Genomic DNA, 19,508 nt, shown 5'->3' with positions numbered 1-19,508 from the left:
AACTCAATTAGTTGAATTTAAATTCCTCAGTTACTGTGGTGAGACTTAATCTCATGTCTCCATAGAGTCATAGAAATGTACAGCATGGAAACAGACCCTTCAGTCCAACCCTTCAGTCCAACCCGTCCATGCCGACCAGAGATCCCAACCCAATCTAATCCCACCTGCCAGCACCCGGCCCATATCCATCCAAACCTTTCCTATTCATACAGATCATTATTGATTAGTAACTATAACTACGACACTGCTATACTTTGGCAATAGAAATCCATCAGAATCGCTATTAAAATGCATGGTTCACACACCAGATACAAGCCATACTTTATTTGATAAGGCTTTAATAATCAAAACAAATCATGTAACAAATAAAGTAGAATTTATAAAAAAATTAACAGTCATGCTACGTGTCAAATAACATTAAAACTGATTATAAACTATGAATAAAGGACAAAATCACTATGCAAGGTTAAACTGCCAGTGTCCTTTCTCAGCAGTGCAAGCACAGTTAAGGATAAAATATGGAATGTGGCTTCTGTACCCCAGTACCTATGTTCAATTCAGAAGTTGTTCAGCCTTCTAAACAAAATACAACCCTGAGTAGAAGAGGCAGCTCACAAGTCTGAAAGCAAAATGCTTTTATATTCAAAAACCTGCACAATGCAAATTTCACAGTATCACATCGTTTGAAGGCCATGTTAATATGTCTGAAACAATTTTTGCAAAGATTACATCTTTTAATTGAAATATATAATATGGATTCTATGATTTACTTATGAATGGATGCACTTTATTAACCAACCAGAAAAAGCAGATTTAACAGATTAGTCTATTAGCAGTATGATGATAATGTTGATACTTGTTAGAATCCCCCCCCAAAAAACAGATGTGCGTAGATAGATTCGATGGAGTACAAAAGTGCCTATAAAAGTATACAGAAAATGCATCTCTCTTGGTCAGTAGTTTGATTTAAAATACAGAAATAAATTAGGCTTAAAAGGCCTAGAAGTGCCAAAACTTGAGGCTATCAAAATAATTTATACAAAAACATAATATTATGGATGCTGGAAATCTGAAAAGAAACAGAAAATGCTGGATAGAATCAGCATGCCTGTCATTCTCTGTGGAGAGAGAAAACTTTAACATTTCAGGTTTGTGAACTTCCTCATTATAATTAACTGATTTTCTGATGCCAGAGCTGCTATGTATTTCCAGCATTTTCTGTTTGCAAATCTCTGACTAAACTAAGCTGGTCTACTCATGTTACCATTTTCAGTCAAAATATACATTAAAATAAAATGTTATTGTCCATTAGTATTTGTACTTTTGCTGTAATTGTTAATTGTTTAAAAGAAAACAAAAGATGAATGGTCCTGCAACCTCTGGAGAAGTTAGTGTCTGTAGTAAATTTACAATTCCAACTAAAATAAAATATTGAAATGTTTTTTATAAGGTGAAATGGTTATCAGTTCGTATCCTTAAAAAATGTAACTAACATAATATGCAAAAAACGCACATTAATAGTCATAAGAAAATACAGTTGACCTGAAATCATATAATTTTAAATATATTGGCTTTGGAAAAATACATGTTCAATGTCCTTAATGAAGATGTACAACAGATTTAAAGGCATTCTTTACAGAAAAGAATCTAATCAGTGTTACAAACAATTTACAATTATATAATGGTATGCCACAGCCTCAGGACCTACCAAGGTCATTTATAACCAATTTTTGAAGTGCAGTTAAAACGAGGCGTGCAAACCCTCCAGCTAATTTGCACAAAAACAGCAAGAGAATAAATGATTAGGCAATTATTTTCTTTTAGATTGTATTGCTAAAAGAAGAAAATGCAGATTCAGAACTCCCACATTCTTGGGAGTGTCTTGGGAGCTTTTTCATCCACCTGAGTAAACATAATCTTGATTTACTGTAACATTCAGAAGACAATGTAGCACCACACTGAAACAGTCACCTACATTGTCTGGTTATCTATGGAACAAGACTTGGGCCTACTGTATAACTTTTCTCTCAGTATCAAGAATGTCACCACTAACGGATTCAAACTAACACTTCAAATCAGTTTAATTCTGGGTAAAATTTACATTATTTTTCTGTGCGCTTGCTACTGATTTGGTTTCATTGTTTTAAATGTCTTTTTAAAAATTCTGCCAAATGAAACACAAAAGCACTCCACTGTTCGGTACTCAGAAATTTGGGTGATGTGTTCTATGTGGAAACTGTTTTTAATACATAGACCACACATTTGCTTACATGCACAGGACATAATTAGGAATCCCAGTTATCCAAACATTGCTGAAGATATCAGAATATATACTAAATGAAATTAAGTATCAATGTTACAATCAACAAAGACCTCCATAACTTTACTAATGCAAGAGAATATGTGAATGATGGACTAGTACCAATGAAAGTGACAATGAAGTTTAGATTCCCTTTTTATATATACGTGTGTCAAGTAATATTTGAGTTTTTCCTGCTTGTGTTCATTTATTTAGTCTCTTTGGTAATACATTTTAGGTTTAGGTAAAATTATGTAAAGCTTTGAACTTTACAACACATATATAACAAATTATTTTCTTCACCATTCCAAAGTTTTCTCTCAATAAGGTGAGCTTGAGAAGTCCAAATAGATACAGCAAGTGAATGATAATTAATCTGAAGATTCATTTTCAAGGAATCAAGTAAATGAGTCTTGGTACAGAAATTTACTTGGTGGCAAATCCAAAGTCTCGAGTTAATATCAAATGAAAGGAGTATTTTTGTCCATAATAAATTTTACATTTGTCAAAAAAGTTACCACAAAGAAAATTCAAATGGTATACAATATTTCAGCAGAACCCCAAATTTTTAAGTATTATTTCTTCAAAACCACTCCAGTCACAGAACTGAAAGTGATGTTCTGTTTGTGTTGTTCAGTTATGCTAAGCATGCAAAGTTACTGAAAGATTTAAAAATACTTGGAAATTGGGCAGACAGGAGACAGATAAAATTCAATGCAAAAATTGCAAAATGAAAGACTTGGGAGAAAAGCACAAAGTGACAATTAAAGGCAAATAAAATAATATGGATAGAAAATGATAATTTGGAACTTCTGACTGACAATAAGTTGAAGTTGACAGAACAAAATATTGTGGTAGTGAGCAAAACAATCAAATCTGGATTGTATTAAAATGATAGCATTATGCTGACATAGTGATGTTATCCTGCTGGTTTATAAATCATTGGTGCAACTGGCATTCGAACATTGCATAATTCTGGACAAAAAAATTGCTTCTATTGAAAGGATACAGAAGAAAGTAACAAGAATGACTGAGTTGATGGAAGGATTGAAGAGCAAATTAGCATTAGATAACCTGTCCAAAATACACCAGTTTCCTGAATGTATTTTTGCTTTGTTGGATAGGAAATATATAGATCTGTGAGAATGGCATACCCTTTAAACAGGACAGAATTTATTACTACTGATCTTTGAGGTGATAAAACTGCATAAGAAAACAGGTGGTATAATCTGGTTGGACAGAACTAAACAGTAAAGAAGATAAACCAAGCTAATAATAAAGTCTGAGAAGTGTTATCAGTCCAAAATTGCTTGCAAAAGTTAGTTAAAATAGATTAATAAGGCAATAAAACATTGACCTAGAAGACAACATTTTTTTGGAGGACGGAAGAAGATTGTACTGATCTCTAACTTTATTGAAAGTGTAGTCATTTTAAATTCTTACCTTTCAGCTGTGTACGTGCAGAAATTTACAAAATATTTCAAAACACTACTGCTGGAATACAGGATAAGGCACATGCTAAGATGGACCATTAAAATTGTGCTTAGATTGATAAATGTTTCAAAGATTCCCTGATTATGTGCAGCACCAAATAACTTGAGTAGCCTTTAATAGAAACATTACCTTATAATGCAATGTTTAAACTGTTATGACTTTAAACTTAGATTTGACAAATTATGATCAGATAAATTAAATTCTGAATGAACAAAGCAAATTTTCTTTTTTAAAAAGGGTTACAAAGTTACCTTATTTTAGGGCATGTTCTTGCTGTTAAAGGCCACTGTCAAAACTCCACTACGCTGCTGAACAGTGGGATGTGGGCCTCACATATTAAGTTTCTCACTGGACATTTCCCTATATATTGCAGAAAACACAAGGAAGTAAAAGGAACAGCAGTAAATTAGTCTCTACTCTGGTAGTAGTCCACAGGCAGGCATGCCTGAATGGAGACAGGAAATTATGCTCTGCGCCATCTATGACTCTACGACAAAGGTACTTAATTTTAGAGAGAAAATACTATGTCGACAAATGAACTAATAAACTCCAACTTTGGTCAGCAAAAAGCTTGATATTAGTTTTATTCTGAGTTACACTGCAATCATCAGCCTGACAGCAGTTCCTGATAATGCAACCTCAAGGAAAATTCAACTGTATTCAGTGAAATCAGAGTGCCATCACTGAAGAAATGAGCAATTTGTTGCTCCAGTGAACAAATAAAAAGGCAAGTATGATTATTAAAAATTAAATATTTTAAAAATTGCAGATTACTGACCTCAGCAATGCAAACCAGTTTAATAAATGTTAGTCATTTAAAAATTAGTGATGTAAGAAGTATGGGAATAGAAATGTGCCATCAAATATACAAACGTGGACAGTAGAGATGACAGAAAAATACTGAGAAAACCTTTCCTATTTTAAAAAAATGCATAGGAAGACTAGGGTTATGTTCACCCTCAAATGTTATGCAGTGTTAGAAACCCAATGGTACAATATTACGATCACAAAAATTCAAAGAAAAATAATTCAGCTCATCAAACTAATGTCATTCATATGGTTTTGATGCCCCCACTGCCTACATTAATCTCTAGAAGTAAAATTCTGTGCAATTATTTGTGAATATTAATCCCCAATTTTAATCCAAGAATTTTACGTTATATTTCCTTTGGAATGTGGGACTGCTGCTGTCCATAGACCATACTTGTCCTCTTCTTGTCCACCATGCATGATCTAATTACAGCAGATTATAATTTTCCCTAGGCAATATTAAATCTTCTCAATCAAAAGTTACACAGCTACTTTGAAGCACATGGCTTTAACAGACTTGTGAAGTTTGATCCACAGATCTATTACTCAATGGAAGGGAGGGGAAGTTCCTCAAATAAATAGCTTATTTTTTTGACAAATAAAAAGTTAAAGTCATGCTCTCATGTTTTGTGAAGACCATCACATCAGATCTTTCTGAATAAACTAAACTTCTGGAAAACTATTAACTTTGGATCCACAAAATACAATGGTGAGTATTTAAAGCATAGGTGTAAGAAACATTCATACGGTGGATTATTTCTAATATCTTCATACTTCCACTTCTTAGACTTTTCCTCCTCTGAAACCATAAATATAAAAACACTATTCTCTAGGAACCTTTATCAACCTGAGAGAAAAAAAAAATCAGTTTTAATGGTCCACTGCAGCATTGGTCCTGTCCTACTGAAAGGAAACTGTTATAAAAAAAATTTTCTTTACAAGGCAAGATCCTTTGCTTTGTAAATAAAAGCATGGATACTAAAGCCAAAAATGCTAAAAAAATCACTGGTTCAGCTTCAGTTGGAGTAGCGGTTAATTCAGGGAAAAACCTTTTTTAGGAAGGGCCTCCAGGCTGTAGAGTATAAAAGAAACTTTTTAGAAACACAACTAGAGGTGGTAATATTCAGTTACGTGGAAAATTAAAACTGGTAACATTTCTATTAAAGCAAAGAAAATTAAGAGGAAATTTTATTCAGTTAAAATTTTGAGTAAATAAGGATACTGTTTCCACTGCTGGGTAGATCAAAATACTGTAGCCACATTTTTGATAACTGGTAAACAGACCTACAGTGGGGTGAGAATTTATTTTCAAACTCGGAGTTATGAACATCTTGAAAACTTGTCTGAAAGGGTATTAGAGGAAGATTCAATTGTAACAATTTCAGAGACTGGAAATGTACTTGAAAGTGAATATTTGCAGGGCTGTGGGAAAAGAGCAAAGGAGTGGTTTTAGTTCAATAGCTCTTTCAAGGAGAAAAATGTGCTGTATGACTTTGAGAGAATATAATTCCTAGAAACTTTATTCATGCAAACTGAAAAACCACATCCTTGCAAATTGTCAACTGCAATTTCCCATTAGAATGGAAGTGCCACAACACTTTGAAATTTGATGTTTACTGATATTCCATTAGATTATGTACTCTCATGCAGACACAAATGCTTGGTTGTAATTGATTACACATGCATGACAGAACGTACATTCCAGAAGACAGAATATTGATCCAAATTTTGTAGTCAGCAGGAAATGAATCGCACTAGCTATTCATTTCACTTATACCAGTCCAATAGTTTTTGCAGTGGAGGTATGGTAATTAAATCAAAACAAAGAATCCAAAACTTGTGTAAACAGTGCAAGCAACATTATATCATTTAATGAAACAAACTGAAAAATCCTTAAAGGTCAGCAAAATCTGAACAAGGAAGTGGAAGTTAGAATACATAAATCAAATCTAGAAAATGAAATGGAGTAGGAAAGAAAGGTGACATTAAGAGAGAGATAATTGAAAGAGATAAAAGAGGCAGAACATTAAATTATTTTTTCAAAAATCTATAAGAATGATGAGAACTCGAATGAGATAACATACATATAAAAGTTAATTTTCAGCATCAGAGATGTTGTGAGGCTTTTATTATGAATTAAAGAAAAATATTCTCTTATGCTTGAATGGCCATTTCTGGTTCAGCAATGGGTATTTAGTCAAATACCTGTACTAAAGCGTCAAGTCTTTCATATGTTTGATGTGTCCCACTATCGGAAAGGTTCATCCTTAATTGTGCACATGTGGCTATTAGGTGTTGCTGTTTGCTTTACTGTTAAAAAAATGGTAAGTACTGATTGTCTCACCATCATTGAAAAATCCAGGTCAATATTGCAATTTTTCATTGGGAATGATACAAATGAGGGACACTAGGAAAATGTATATTTCAATGGAATGCCTTTGCAATGGATCTGCACTCTGCTTAGCAATGGATTTAAACATTAAAATCGATTTGTGTCTGATTATTAGAATTTTAGTACAGGCTAGACAGAGTGCACAAAAATAATTATTTATCAACATTGTACTTGCTAGAACTCAAACAAACCATCAGTGAGTTATTATATCACTCACTGGATTAAATTATGTTTTCAGTGGAGAATATGAAACAATTAATGAAGAAATTATTAAGTTGCTTTGTAAAAACAAAATTGAGCGAAAGAAAACTTGGGGATGAAATATCTTCTTTTTCAGTTAAGTCTCAAAGTGAAATTAATTTTAAATTGCATGAAATGCTGCTAGATGCAATATATTAGATTAGATTAGATTACAGTGTGGAAACAGGCCCTTCAGCCCAACAAGTCCACACCGACCCGCCGAAGCACAACCCACCCATACCCCTACATTCACCCCTTACCTAACACTACAGGCAATTTAGCATGGCCAATTCACCTGACCTGCACATCTTTGGACTGTGGGAGGAAACCGGAGCACCCGGAGGAAACCCACGCAGACACGGGGAGAACGTGCAAACTCCACACAGTCAGTCGCCTGAGGCGGGAATTGAACCCGCGTCTCTGGTGCTGTGAGACAACAGTGCTAACCACTGTGCAACCGTGCCGCCCACTATTCTGCACTTTAAGAAAAATTGAATGATTTACTGTGATTATGGAAAAGTTATTTTTTAATGAAAACTATTTCCTCCAGCAATTTGAGTTTCTGGCAAACTCTTTAAACTCTTTGTCTACATACATTCACAACCTATGGTCAGTAGTGAAAATCCCATAAACTCTACCTATTTAGTATTTGTTTTATTAAAATATGTTTTTGTAGTGCTAAAGAAAAGAGGAATTTTTTGTGATGGTTAGCATAAAACTGTAATTCACAATAGACAAGCAAATCTTTGCCAGTTTGTTTTATAAAATTAATCAAAACGAATAGATCACTTACCTATCTATGGGTGGTTAGCACAAAAATTATTTGAGAGCAAAAACATATTGCATAGTGTTTTCATAATTAAAGTTCTTAAAGCATTTTCATTTTTACTGTTGTTTTCCTTCTAAAATTAATATTTTGGCCAAATATTTCTGCTGAAAGTGAAATATTTAATTTGGTTTGACAACAAAAGACCAACTATGACTTCATTCTTAAAAGATGCATAGAAAGACAGATTGGACGAAAGGAATAAATCAAAAATAGGGAAGATGGATAGACGGGTAATTAATTTCATTTACAGTAAAGCTCGCCAGTGACAGCTTGACTATTAAAAAGGTGTTCTATTTCAAAATAATCATTCTAAATACATACATTCAATGACAACCACAGTAAAATATATATCCTCTAGTTACACATATATTAAACAGGACGTATTAGTGTTAAGCTGATTGCAAATCTAATTGATAATACCTTTAAAAACATGTCTTAAATTTCTTCATGGTATGGTATTCCCTCATTTATTGCAAAAGGCAGAAATTTCAAAGAGCAATATGTACAAAACTATCTGCAGTTCTTGGGCCACGTCTGCTTAAGACAGTGTACATTTTGGTTTGGCAAGATTGCAAAATACTTGGTACAGTGAACATTACTTATAGGAACCTATGCTGGGTAAAAGCTGGGATTCCAAGTATACAAGTGAGAAACATCATCATTGCTATGCACCAAGGTAACATAAAGATATTTAGTTCATTTTATATATCTTTCCTATTTCATTCGCAAAGTGTATTGCTTGCACAGTTGCAATTAGCTTTTTGTGTACTGGAACGACAAACACTGTTGAGTATAGCAGGAGGCAGTGTGATTTACAGGGTAACTATTAACACCCACATTGTTTGCATTACATTCAGAAATATGCATTGGCTTACTTTTCGGATCTTTTGTACCAATGTGCAATATGTGCATTGGCTTTGGTTTCCATTTGGAATGATTTTGCACTTCCAAAGGCTGATTAACTGCTGCCATTTGATTCATGACTGGTTCCACTGAAGCCATCATAAACTGATTAACTGCTGCCATTCCAGAAACAATGTTGGAAAGTATATTACCAGGTTCTTCAAACTCTCTCTGACCACCATTTAACAGTCTGCTTTCTCTAGTAATGTTGTGAGATACACCATCATAGGACTCTTCAGACGCCATTGAGTATTTACCTTTTTGATGTAGTTTTGGTTCTTTTATAGCAAGTTTAGTTTTTGAATTCATCAGCTCCTTCTGCACAAGCTCTGTACAAACTTCTGAATCTTTATTAGTAAATCCCTTTACAGATTTATATTTTTTTTCATGTTGGCAGAGTTGATTTGCATATAATGTATCCGAAGAGTTCCCTTGAACTAAAATGGCTTTATAATCCTCTGGTGATACACTGTCCTTTTCAAAACTCTCAATTTTAATGGTTTTCACCTCATCATTGCATTTCTGCTTCTTCTGAACAGCAGTTTTCTCCCAAAAGCCTTCATTTGATTTTGTAAATCTTTTTCTTGTGGAATTTATTGCTTTATTAATTTTTGAATAATTGTAATTACTTGAATTTACATTATCAGAAGCTTGTGGATGAATGGAAGATTGTACAGGTTGTGAAAGGGAAACACATGTTGGGTCACTATTGGTGTAGTAAGTGTGGATATCTGTATGGGATAGTTCACTACATATCTGACATTGATATATATACAAATTTGGTGATGTAGTCTTACTGGGAAGGTGAGTTTGGTTGCACTGCTCCAAAGATTTAATATCAGATTTGTCTGTTGTGGAGACTATTTTTGGTGTATATTCCTGTGAAAATTTAAAAGAACCTTGCTTTACTTTTGCTGGTGTAAAGTTTGAAATGTCTAAAATGCATGGAGAGTCTTTTGAAGGAACCAGTTGCTTTGTTTCTTCTTTTGATGCCTTTTGACTGAAGTTGGAATTTATTTCATTTTGATTACTGGACATCTTCAAGCCATATTGATTTATGTTACTGTTTACAATTGTTCTATTCTCAACTCCAAACTGCAGCCTCTCATTCTGAGAGTTAACTGTGCACAAAGAAATTTGATCTTTTCCCATTACACTCTGTGGATGTACATTCTGCACTGTGTCTACATCCCAAGCTTCCTGGATGTTTGGCTTTTCTGCCAAATAAAGCGTATTTGATTCACTATAGTTGCTCCCTGTGGAGGCTTCATCAGTTTGTTTTTGTAATGAAGGAAAATATGTATTTTCTGTTACACCTTCATTGTTCTGCCCTTTGGCATTGGGAGGTTGAGAGCAATCTTGGATGTTTTCATTAACTGAGGAATCTTCCCCATGCAGCAGAGATCGGAAATATTCTCCAAGGACTTCTGGAGCCAGGCGTGTATTAGAAGCAGAATAGTCTGGGAAACTTGTAGCTAGAACTGGAGAAAGTAAACCATTATGAGCTTCTAATTTATCACTGAATGCTGGGGAATGTAAGCTAGTATTGTTAAAGTGAAGTAAAGAAGAAGCAGAATTCAACTGACCTGGAATTTTGGGCATGTCTACATTTGGAACTTGAGACTTTTCATTTGCAATTTGTAAAGAATTTCTGTCACAGGTATTTTTACCAACCAGACCATTTGCTCTTCTTTTCTTTGAAGGTATGTTGTGTTTCTTCTGTAGCTTTTCTAAGGAAGAGTCTTCATGCATGACTCTTAACTGATTGGTCTTACTCACAGTCCGAATGGTGATGCGCTTTAGTTCTATTTCATCTGTAAATTCATAAACTGACTTATCATATTTTTGTACTTTCTTGGGTACTTCTGTATTTGTAGCATCTGTTTCAATGACATTGTCTTTTTGGTGACTCAAAGTGCATCCTATTTTAATTGATGACATCCCATTGGCAAGTGTTTGTTTTTTATTTTTAGAAGAAAAGAACATATAAGACATTCCAGCACCAGAACAGACTTTCAGTTTTTTATCAAGTTTTTCTTGGTTATGACACACATTACAATTATTAGGAATTGGAGACCAAAATTCCTTGAGTGGTGAAAGCTTTTTATATTTTTTTACCATTTCATCAGTCAGTAATACTTGTCTCTCTGTGCAATCTAATCTACAGATTTTTACATGCATGTTTTTGTGGCCCTTAAACCGATTAACAATGATATATTTGATAATAACAGGTGGTTCCTTTTTCCCAGGTTTTTTCCTTTTTTGAGGGTACCAGTCATCATCATCTTCCTGTGGAGCATCTACCAGATGATCCTTTTTGCCCAAAGATTTCATGGTCTCTAAAGAATCAATATCATACAAATAATCATCGCTGTACCGTATCTGCCGTTTTGCCCTCAAGGTATAATTGGTTTGATTTGAATATCTTTTCGTACTTTTCCTTAATAGCTCCCAATTTTCTCTATCTTCATTTAGAATTGAAGATAAACAGACTGAATCTACTGGATTCTCACGGTCTTTCCAACTGTCCATAAAAACACCAGAGAGAACACATTTGTTATTTTCTAATTCATACAAGGTGCAGTGCTCTAGACTGTCATGTTCCCCTTGCTTTTCTTGAACAGAAGAATTAGTTTTTATGGGACTTTTGTCATCTTTTTTGGTTCCATTACATTGCATGTTGGGAAAAACATGCACTTGAGCATCATCTTGAAAAGCATTAGTTTTCTCTCTTATATTGTCTTGAAAAGATTCATACTTTATCTTCAGTGAACATACATCATTACTTAGTGTTGATTCATCATCAAACAAAAAGCTGTCACTGTCTTCTTCACTAATTAAGTTAGCTGAAAAGTCACTTGTTGCACAAAGGTCTAAAAATTCATCTTTGTTTTCATTTATGAAAGACTCAAAGTAACTCCAGTTCTGGCTTGGGATTGGGAGTAATGCGTCATCCCCATTATATTTTTCCATGAACAAACTTTCATGTGCATTGGCAGTGGTATCTGATTCAACAACCTGTGCATCACCAAATTTGTTTTCACATGTTATTCCATTTAAAGAAAAATTTAGCATTTGGTCAGAAATAGTATCTTCAGTCTGAAAAACTGAGAAATGTGTTTCTGAAGACATAGTATTTTCCTTGCTCAATTTATTTTTGCATAGTCTCCATTTGGCTCCAAGCTCACAACAATCAATTTCATTTGTCTCAGAAATACCTTCAGCTGTTAGAGGAGATTCACAGTACTTTTCTTGAATCCAAGAATAGTCCTTAGCTTCCATTGTAATTTCTCCAAAATATTTTGCTACATGTAGAGACATATGAAGAGAAATGTTACACTGATTGAAAAAAGGAAGAATTTTGATAAGGTAGCAACAGTTTCAAAAAAAATTAATTTCCTTCAGCTGTTGGTCATAGCAAATTTGCTGATTATGCTGTATGTCATACCATACAGTAGTTGTCCAGCCTTTGAGTTGTGTAGCCTTCTAAAAAAAAGAAAAGCAAAGTCAAAAACTTAGATCCCAAAAATGCATCCAGGTTACCCAACTTGAATACAATATGTTTCTGCAGGTTTTGGAACAAAACCTTTTAATTAAAACACAAAAAAAAGAAAATGAACTACACTTTATTAAAGCTTTATAAATAAAGTACTTTAAAATCATTCTTGGTGACAGTTGCAAGCACATTTGTAAGTATTGTTAAGATCCATAGTTCTCTAGTATAAGATGGTCATTATGATATCTGTATTTAGTCAGCATTTTTGGGTGAACCTTTTGCAAAACTCTTTGGTGCAGTTTCAAGTTCTGCAGGGAGATCCTTCTTTGGTGTTTCCATGCCAAAGTTAATTTGTTCCTACTAGAAAACTTACTGTAGAGCAAAAAAAATGTGCAAGCAGCAAATTTGCATTATATGTTCTTGTGCAATACTTAAGTTTTCTTGCTTAATTTAATCTTAAAAAGGATGGAAATATAGTATTTAATAAAAAAGGAGAAAAAGATTTATTTTTGAAAAAAGTGAATCTTAATTTTATAGTTCTATTTCTTGCTGAAAGAAAACCTCTCTTCTTATATATTGAAACTTTATTGCTGGAACAGCACAGCAGGTCAGGCAGCATCCAGGGAACAGGAGATTCGACGTTTCGTGCACAGGCCCTTCTTCAGGAATGAGCAGAGAGTGTTCAGCAGGAGAAGATAAAAGGGAGGGAGGAGGGACTTGGAGGAGGGCGTTGGAAATGTGATTGTGGAAAGAGGTCAAGGTGAGGGTGATAGGTCGGAGTAGGATGGAGGCGGAGAGGTCAAGAAGACGACTGCAGGTCAGGAAGGCGGTGCCGGGCTGGAGGGATTCGGCTGAGACAAGGTGGGGGGAGGGGGGATGAAGAAACTGGTGAAGTCCAAGTTCATCCCCTGTGGTTGGAGGGTTCCCAGTCGGAAGTTCGTCACCCGGACGAACCAACCCAACCACCCTGTAGCACAGCATTTCAACTCCCCCTCCCACTCCACCGAGGATATGCAGGTCATTGGACTCATCCACCGCCAAACCACAACAACGCGACGGTCGGAGGAAGAGCGTCTTATCTTCCGACTGGGAACCCTCCAACCATAGGGGATGAACTTGGACTTCACCAGTTTCTTCATCCCCCCTCCCCCCACCTTGTCTCAGCCGAATCCCTCCAGCCCGGCACCGCCTTCCTGACCTGCAGTCTTCTTCTTGACCTCTCCGCCTCCATCCTACTCCGACCTATCACCCTCACCTTGACCTCTTTCCACCTATCACATTTCCAACGCCCCTCCTCCAAGTCCCTCCTCCCTACCTTTTATCTTCTCCTGCTGAACACTCTCTGCTCATTCCTGAAGAAGGGCCTGTGCCCGAAACGTCGAATCTCCTGTTCCCTGGATGCTGCCTGACCTGCTGTGTTGTTCCAGCAATAAAGTTTCAACTTTGATCTCCAGCATCTGCAGACCTCACTTTCTCCTCTCTTCTTATATGGTCAAGCTATCACTTAAAGGAAAATGTCCTAGATCCGAGAAAAGTATTCTGAGAGTGGTTCAAGGAATGAGGGATATCAATCACATGAGTAGACTGGAGAATCTGGAGTTACTTCCCTTATAAGAAATTGACAGGAAATGTATTCCAATTCATGATGGATTTGGACAAAGTGGCTTGGGAGCAAGATCAAGACCAGACAATAGAGATTTAGAATGGAGGTGGATGAGCACCCACAGAGAAAGAAATTGCAGGGCTAAGGGATAAGGGCAGGGGAGTAAGAAAGATAAAATTGGTCTTACAGAGAGCTGCACGAAACTTGATGGACCGAATGGCTTCTGTGCTGTAACTATTTACTGTTCATGATTGTACTTCCAATATGTTTCCATTCCAAACTGGTTGGAGCATAAAGAATAGATTTCAAACCTACTTGATCAACATGGAACCATCCAATCTCAGTAAACCATGTTATGACAGAAGGATTTATATTCTCTATCTAGTATTTGACTTCTCTTGCCTAGGCAGCTGTGTGGAGGCACTTTAAAATCAGTTTCTCTCATCATGATCCTTTTCCAAAACTGAACAGTCACTGCAATTGTATAACAAAGGCCTGGTGTAAATTTTGATATTGTTTTGGGTGAATTCATGCTCACATGTTTGCTTCATAAGTGAAATTATGTGGGTTGTTTAAACAATGAAAAATGAATAACTACACAATAATTTGGCTTGGGGAACTTGTTTCTTTCACTTTGACTGCCACTACTTTGTCTTGCCCAGAAAGATTATACACAATAGACAATAGGAGCAGGAGTAGGCCATTCTGCCCTTCGAGCCAGCACCACCATTCATTATGATCATGGCTGATCATCCTCAATCAGTATCCTGTTCCTGCCTTATCCCCATAACCCTTGATTCCATTATCCTTAAGAGCTCTATCCAACTCTTTCTTTAAAGTATCCAGAGACTTGGCCTCCACAGCCTTCTGGGGCAGAGCATTCCATATATCCACCACTCTCTGGGTGAAGAAGTTTCTCCTCAATTGTTAATTGTTAATTCTCTTCTCCAGAAAGTCATTTGAGGATAATTATGAGCAGTCTCTATCCATCTCCAAATGGCATTGATCCATATCAGAACTACTGCATTTTCTTTTATTTGTACATAGAATGTTGATGGCCAGACAAATATTTATTACCTATCCACAATCATCCTGGAGAAGTTGATGGTGAGATGCCTTCTAGAACTACTGCAGTGCTCGGGGTGTATAGTCACACAAAGCGCTGTTTGGAAGAAAATTCCAGGTTTTTGACTTATCAACAAAGATGGAACGGTGGTATAGTTTAAAGTCATGACTTTGTGACTTGAAGAGGAACTTGCACGTAGTGTATCTGCTGCCCTTACCCTTACAGATCATAGAGGTCACAAGGCTAGAATATGCTATTGAAAGAATGTTGGTGAGTTACTGCAATGAATCTCACAAAAAAGGGCAAAAGTGAGGACTCCTAATTCCTGATGAAGGGCTTATGCCCAAAACGTCGATTCTCCTGCTCCTCGGATGCTGCCTGACTTGCTCTACTTTTCCAGCACCACACTCTCAACTCTCATCTCATATACAGTAAACATTGCTGCCAATGATTCCCATTGAAACCAATTTTGCTCGGACTCCTTGCTGTCATACTCAGTGAAATGTTCTCTAATGTTAATGGCAGTCACTCTCAACTGACCCCCAGAATTCAGCTTTTTTGTCCACGTTTAAATGGAAGTTCGAATAAGTTCAGGAACAGAGTGGGCTTGACAGAACCAAAACTGAGCAGATTAGTTATTTACAAATATATTGCTTGATAACATTGTTGATGACCTTTTCCATCACTTTACTGATGATTGAGAGATATGCTGATAGGCTGGTAATTGACTTGGTTGGCCAAGTCCCACAACAAACCTGAGCATTGTCGAGTAAATGCTAATGTTGTAACTGTTCTGGAACAGCTTGACTAATAGCGTGGCTAATGCTAGAGTACAAATCTTCAGTACAATTATTGAAATGTTGTCAGGACCCATTATCTTTGCAGTACCCAGTGTTTTCAACCATGAATTGACACACTTAAGTCTGGTATCTATGATTTTGTGGATCTCTGGAGAAGGAGAAAGTGAGAACTGCAGATGCAGCAGATCAGAGTCAAGAGTGTGGTGTTGGAAAAGCACAGCAGGTTAGGCAGCATCAGAGGAGCAGGAGTATCGACATTTTGGGCATAAGCGTCATTCCTGATGAAGGGCTTATGCCTGAAACATTGATTCTCCTGTTCTTTGAATGTTGCCTCCTGTGCTTTTCCAGCACCACACTCTCGAGCTCTGGAGAAAGCCAAGATAAATAATCCACTTGATGCTTTTGGTTGAAAATGGATGCAGTCCTTTGTCTTTTATACTGATGTAATGGGCTCCTTTATCATTGCAATATTTGAGGAGTTTCCTCCTGCTAATTGTTTAATTGTACACCACTGTTTATAACTGGATGTGGCAGGGCTGTAGTGATCAGATCTGATCAGTTGGTTGTGGGATCACTTAGTTTTATCAGATGTTGCTTACGTTCCTTTATATCCCAGTAGTCCTGTTCTATAACTTCACCAGGTTGCCACTTAATTTTCAGTTATGTCTAGTGCTGCTCCTGATATGGTCTCCTGCACTTTTAATTGAACCAAGGTGCATCACAGCATAACGGCAGAGAGGGGGATATGTCAGGCCACGAGTTGCACATTGTGCTCTGGGACACTATAAATATACATGAGCTTTTACTAGATGACTGATCCAGAGGTTCATGTGATACCAGAACCAATATAATAAACAACAGATTCACTGAAGAGTGACACACCGACACAACCATGCCCTTCCTTTGCCTGTTTGGGACATAGACCAATCTCACCTTGGTCAATCTAAATTTGAAACTGCGACTTCTGCTACATAGAAGAACAAGGGGTGTGGAGTTTTGCCACATGTCTGGCAGAGAATACTGGTACTCATGACATTTGTGTCACACCTGGATGTACCTCAATTAGCCTATCATGACTGATAAATGAAGTCATACACCATTTTTACAGGACCTGGAAAACACATACAGCATTACCAGTTTAGAATGATCTTAGAAAATTTCCTCACAATACATAGAAGGAAGGGCCAGTAAGATTATACTTTGAGACACTGTCCACAGTCGAGCAAATACAAAACGAAAAACTAAGCTGAATATTCAATAAAGAGTTAATGCAAACACACATTGTTTCTTCCACAATCAATAAAGTGTCCCTAATTCCCCTTTAACTATCAATGTGTGCTAATCATGAGGCATGTCAATTATATTTAGGCCTGGAAGGTAGCCTTGACAAATGATGATGCACACATAAATATCCAAGTAATGTGCAATATTTAAAAATGACATCTAAGTTGAAGAATGCTGCCAACTTGATGTTCTTCATAAGTCTTAAGATTGTGCTTACAGCCAAAGCACGGTGGTGCAGCAGCTAGTACTGCTGCCTCACAGCGCCAGGGACCCGGGTTCAATTTCAATCTCAGGTGATTGTTTGTGTGGAGTTTGCACATTCTCCCTTTGGGCGGCACGGTGGCACAGTGGTTAGCACTGCTGCCTCGCAGCGCCAGAGACCCGGGTTCAATTCCCGACTCAGGCGACTGACTGTGTGGAGTTTGCACGTTCTCCCCGTGTCTGCGTGGGTTTCCTCCGGGGGCTCCGGTTTCCTCCCACAGTCCAAAGATGTGCAAGTCAGGTGAATTGGCCATGCTAAATTGCCCGTAGTGTTAGGTAAAGGGGTAAATGTAGGGGTATGGGTGGGTTACGCTTCGGCGGGTCGGTGTGGACTTGTTGGGCCGAAGGGCCTGTTTCCACACTGTAAGTAATCTAATCTAATCTAATCTTTGTCTACCTGGGTTTCCTCCCACAATCCAAAGATGTGCTGGTTAGGTGAATTAGCCAAGCTAAATTGCCCATAGTGTTCTGGAATGTGTAGGTTAGGCGCATTAATGAGGGGTAAATATAGGGTCGGGGAACGGGTCTGGGTTGCTCTTCAGAGGGTCGGTGTGGACTTGTTGGGCCAAAGGGCCTGTTTCCACACTGTAGGGATTCTAACTTCACCATGTTTTGTGTAAGCCTGACAGACACCTGTAGCAAATTGGAGGAAGTCTGCTTAGTGCATTAACCTGTTTGACTGTGATGGGTGTCCTCTGAAGGGTTCCAATTAAATGGGGTATCTTGGACCGGAGCTGGGCCATTTTCCTTGGCCTTTTCTAATGCCAATGGCAGACAGGAGTGACTGGTCACATGAGGGCGCTCTTAGAAGAAGTCCAGGGTTGCTGGCACTTGGCTGCTCAATCTGTGTGTATATGGCATCTGTCTCCTTGTAGAAGGGGTGCGCCTTACTACCCACTAATATACTAAGCCTGTGGCTCAAGCAGTGGAGATCAGGGAGTGCATAGGTTGTAGGTTTGAGTTGCTCTCCATGGCGATTGTCACCCTCTCTATTTGAAGAATCTGTGCACTCATGTCTGAGATATGGCAGAACCCATGGCCTAATGGATTCCTTCATCAGCCTTGGAAGTTCCATCTCCATGATACACTCTGCCATCTTATGCAATACCTCCAGCAGTCTTCTTATGGTTGCGAACAGAGGCCAGTTATCATAATGGGGCTCAGCAGAGATCTTGTCCCCAGAGGTCCTCCAAATGTTTGGGGGAGTTTAACCTGTTTGTCTTATTCACCCTCAGATACTCAGATGTGTTTGTTCTGTGATCAACAAATTGTAATCTAATTGCTATATGCAATCCACTTGGATATAACTGCGCTGATCGAATTTGGAGAAAGGCAAGTGATGATGCATTCTCTGGAACAGCGGTCCCTTTGACCCCACAAGTGGAATCTTCAGGTTTGTTTGGTCCTAGATAGCAGGGAACTGCAGTGGAGAGCAAAAGGAACCACTTTGAGGGTCATCACAGCATGAGCATGACATAATTCTTCATGTGCTGCCTGATTGCTATACACCAGCACTGAGTTGGATAAACACTTATCATTTGGCCTTGCCATTCCAGCTGCACGGTCCAAAGTTCCTCCTCTCCTGCGAATTCTAAAGCCTTTTCTTTTGCTTGGGTGAGAAACTTAATGTCTGCAACTCAACCTGCTGTCCTTGACCCCTCTTCGTATTGTGGATCTGCTTGTTCTGCATGACAATGTGCAGAGTTAGTATCCTGTGAGTGACACACAACTTCCTTGTTTGCACATTTCCTCATTATACATATGCTGGCCTGCCAGGTACAATTGACATTATAGCACATAAGCTCAGCTTTCACAATTTGGTTCTCAATTGCCTGTGGCACTGAGGCTAACTATGACTTCACTCATCCCTTATAACTGCCTATGCGCAACTACATATTGATTAATGACCTCACAGAAGACCCTAAGATAAGATGCAACCCTGTCACTTACAATGGAGATAAGAGCAGGTCCTCCATTGAAGTTAAGTACTTGTATGGATCCTACAGTCGTTCACTTCCTGTGGCCTCAGCT

At 37.4% G+C, this 19,508-nt stretch overlaps 1 protein-coding gene across 1 annotated transcript; it reads right to left on the bottom strand.

The window, feature by feature from the left end:
• Positions 1–309: 309 nt before the first annotated feature.
• LOC122550412 (neurite extension and migration factor-like) lies at positions 310–19,157 on the bottom strand. The gene is given in 3 exon segments (XM_043691105.2): positions 310–8,858; positions 8,860–12,453; positions 18,149–19,157. Coding segments are annotated over 2 exon segments (3,504 nt in total). The 5' UTR covers positions 12,289–12,453; positions 18,149–19,157; the 3' UTR covers positions 310–8,783.
• Between the last annotated feature and the right edge of the window lie 351 nt (positions 19,158–19,508).

This window comes from Chiloscyllium plagiosum, unplaced genomic scaffold (assembly GCF_037043375.1).
Source record: "Chiloscyllium plagiosum isolate Xiang-an unplaced genomic scaffold, Cpla_swu_hap1 HiC_scaffold_6, whole genome shotgun sequence".
Lineage (NCBI taxonomy): Eukaryota > Metazoa > Chordata > Chondrichthyes > Orectolobiformes > Hemiscylliidae > Chiloscyllium > Chiloscyllium plagiosum.
Note: the sequence above shows the minus strand (reverse complement) of the source record. Positions and strands in the feature narration are given on the sequence as shown.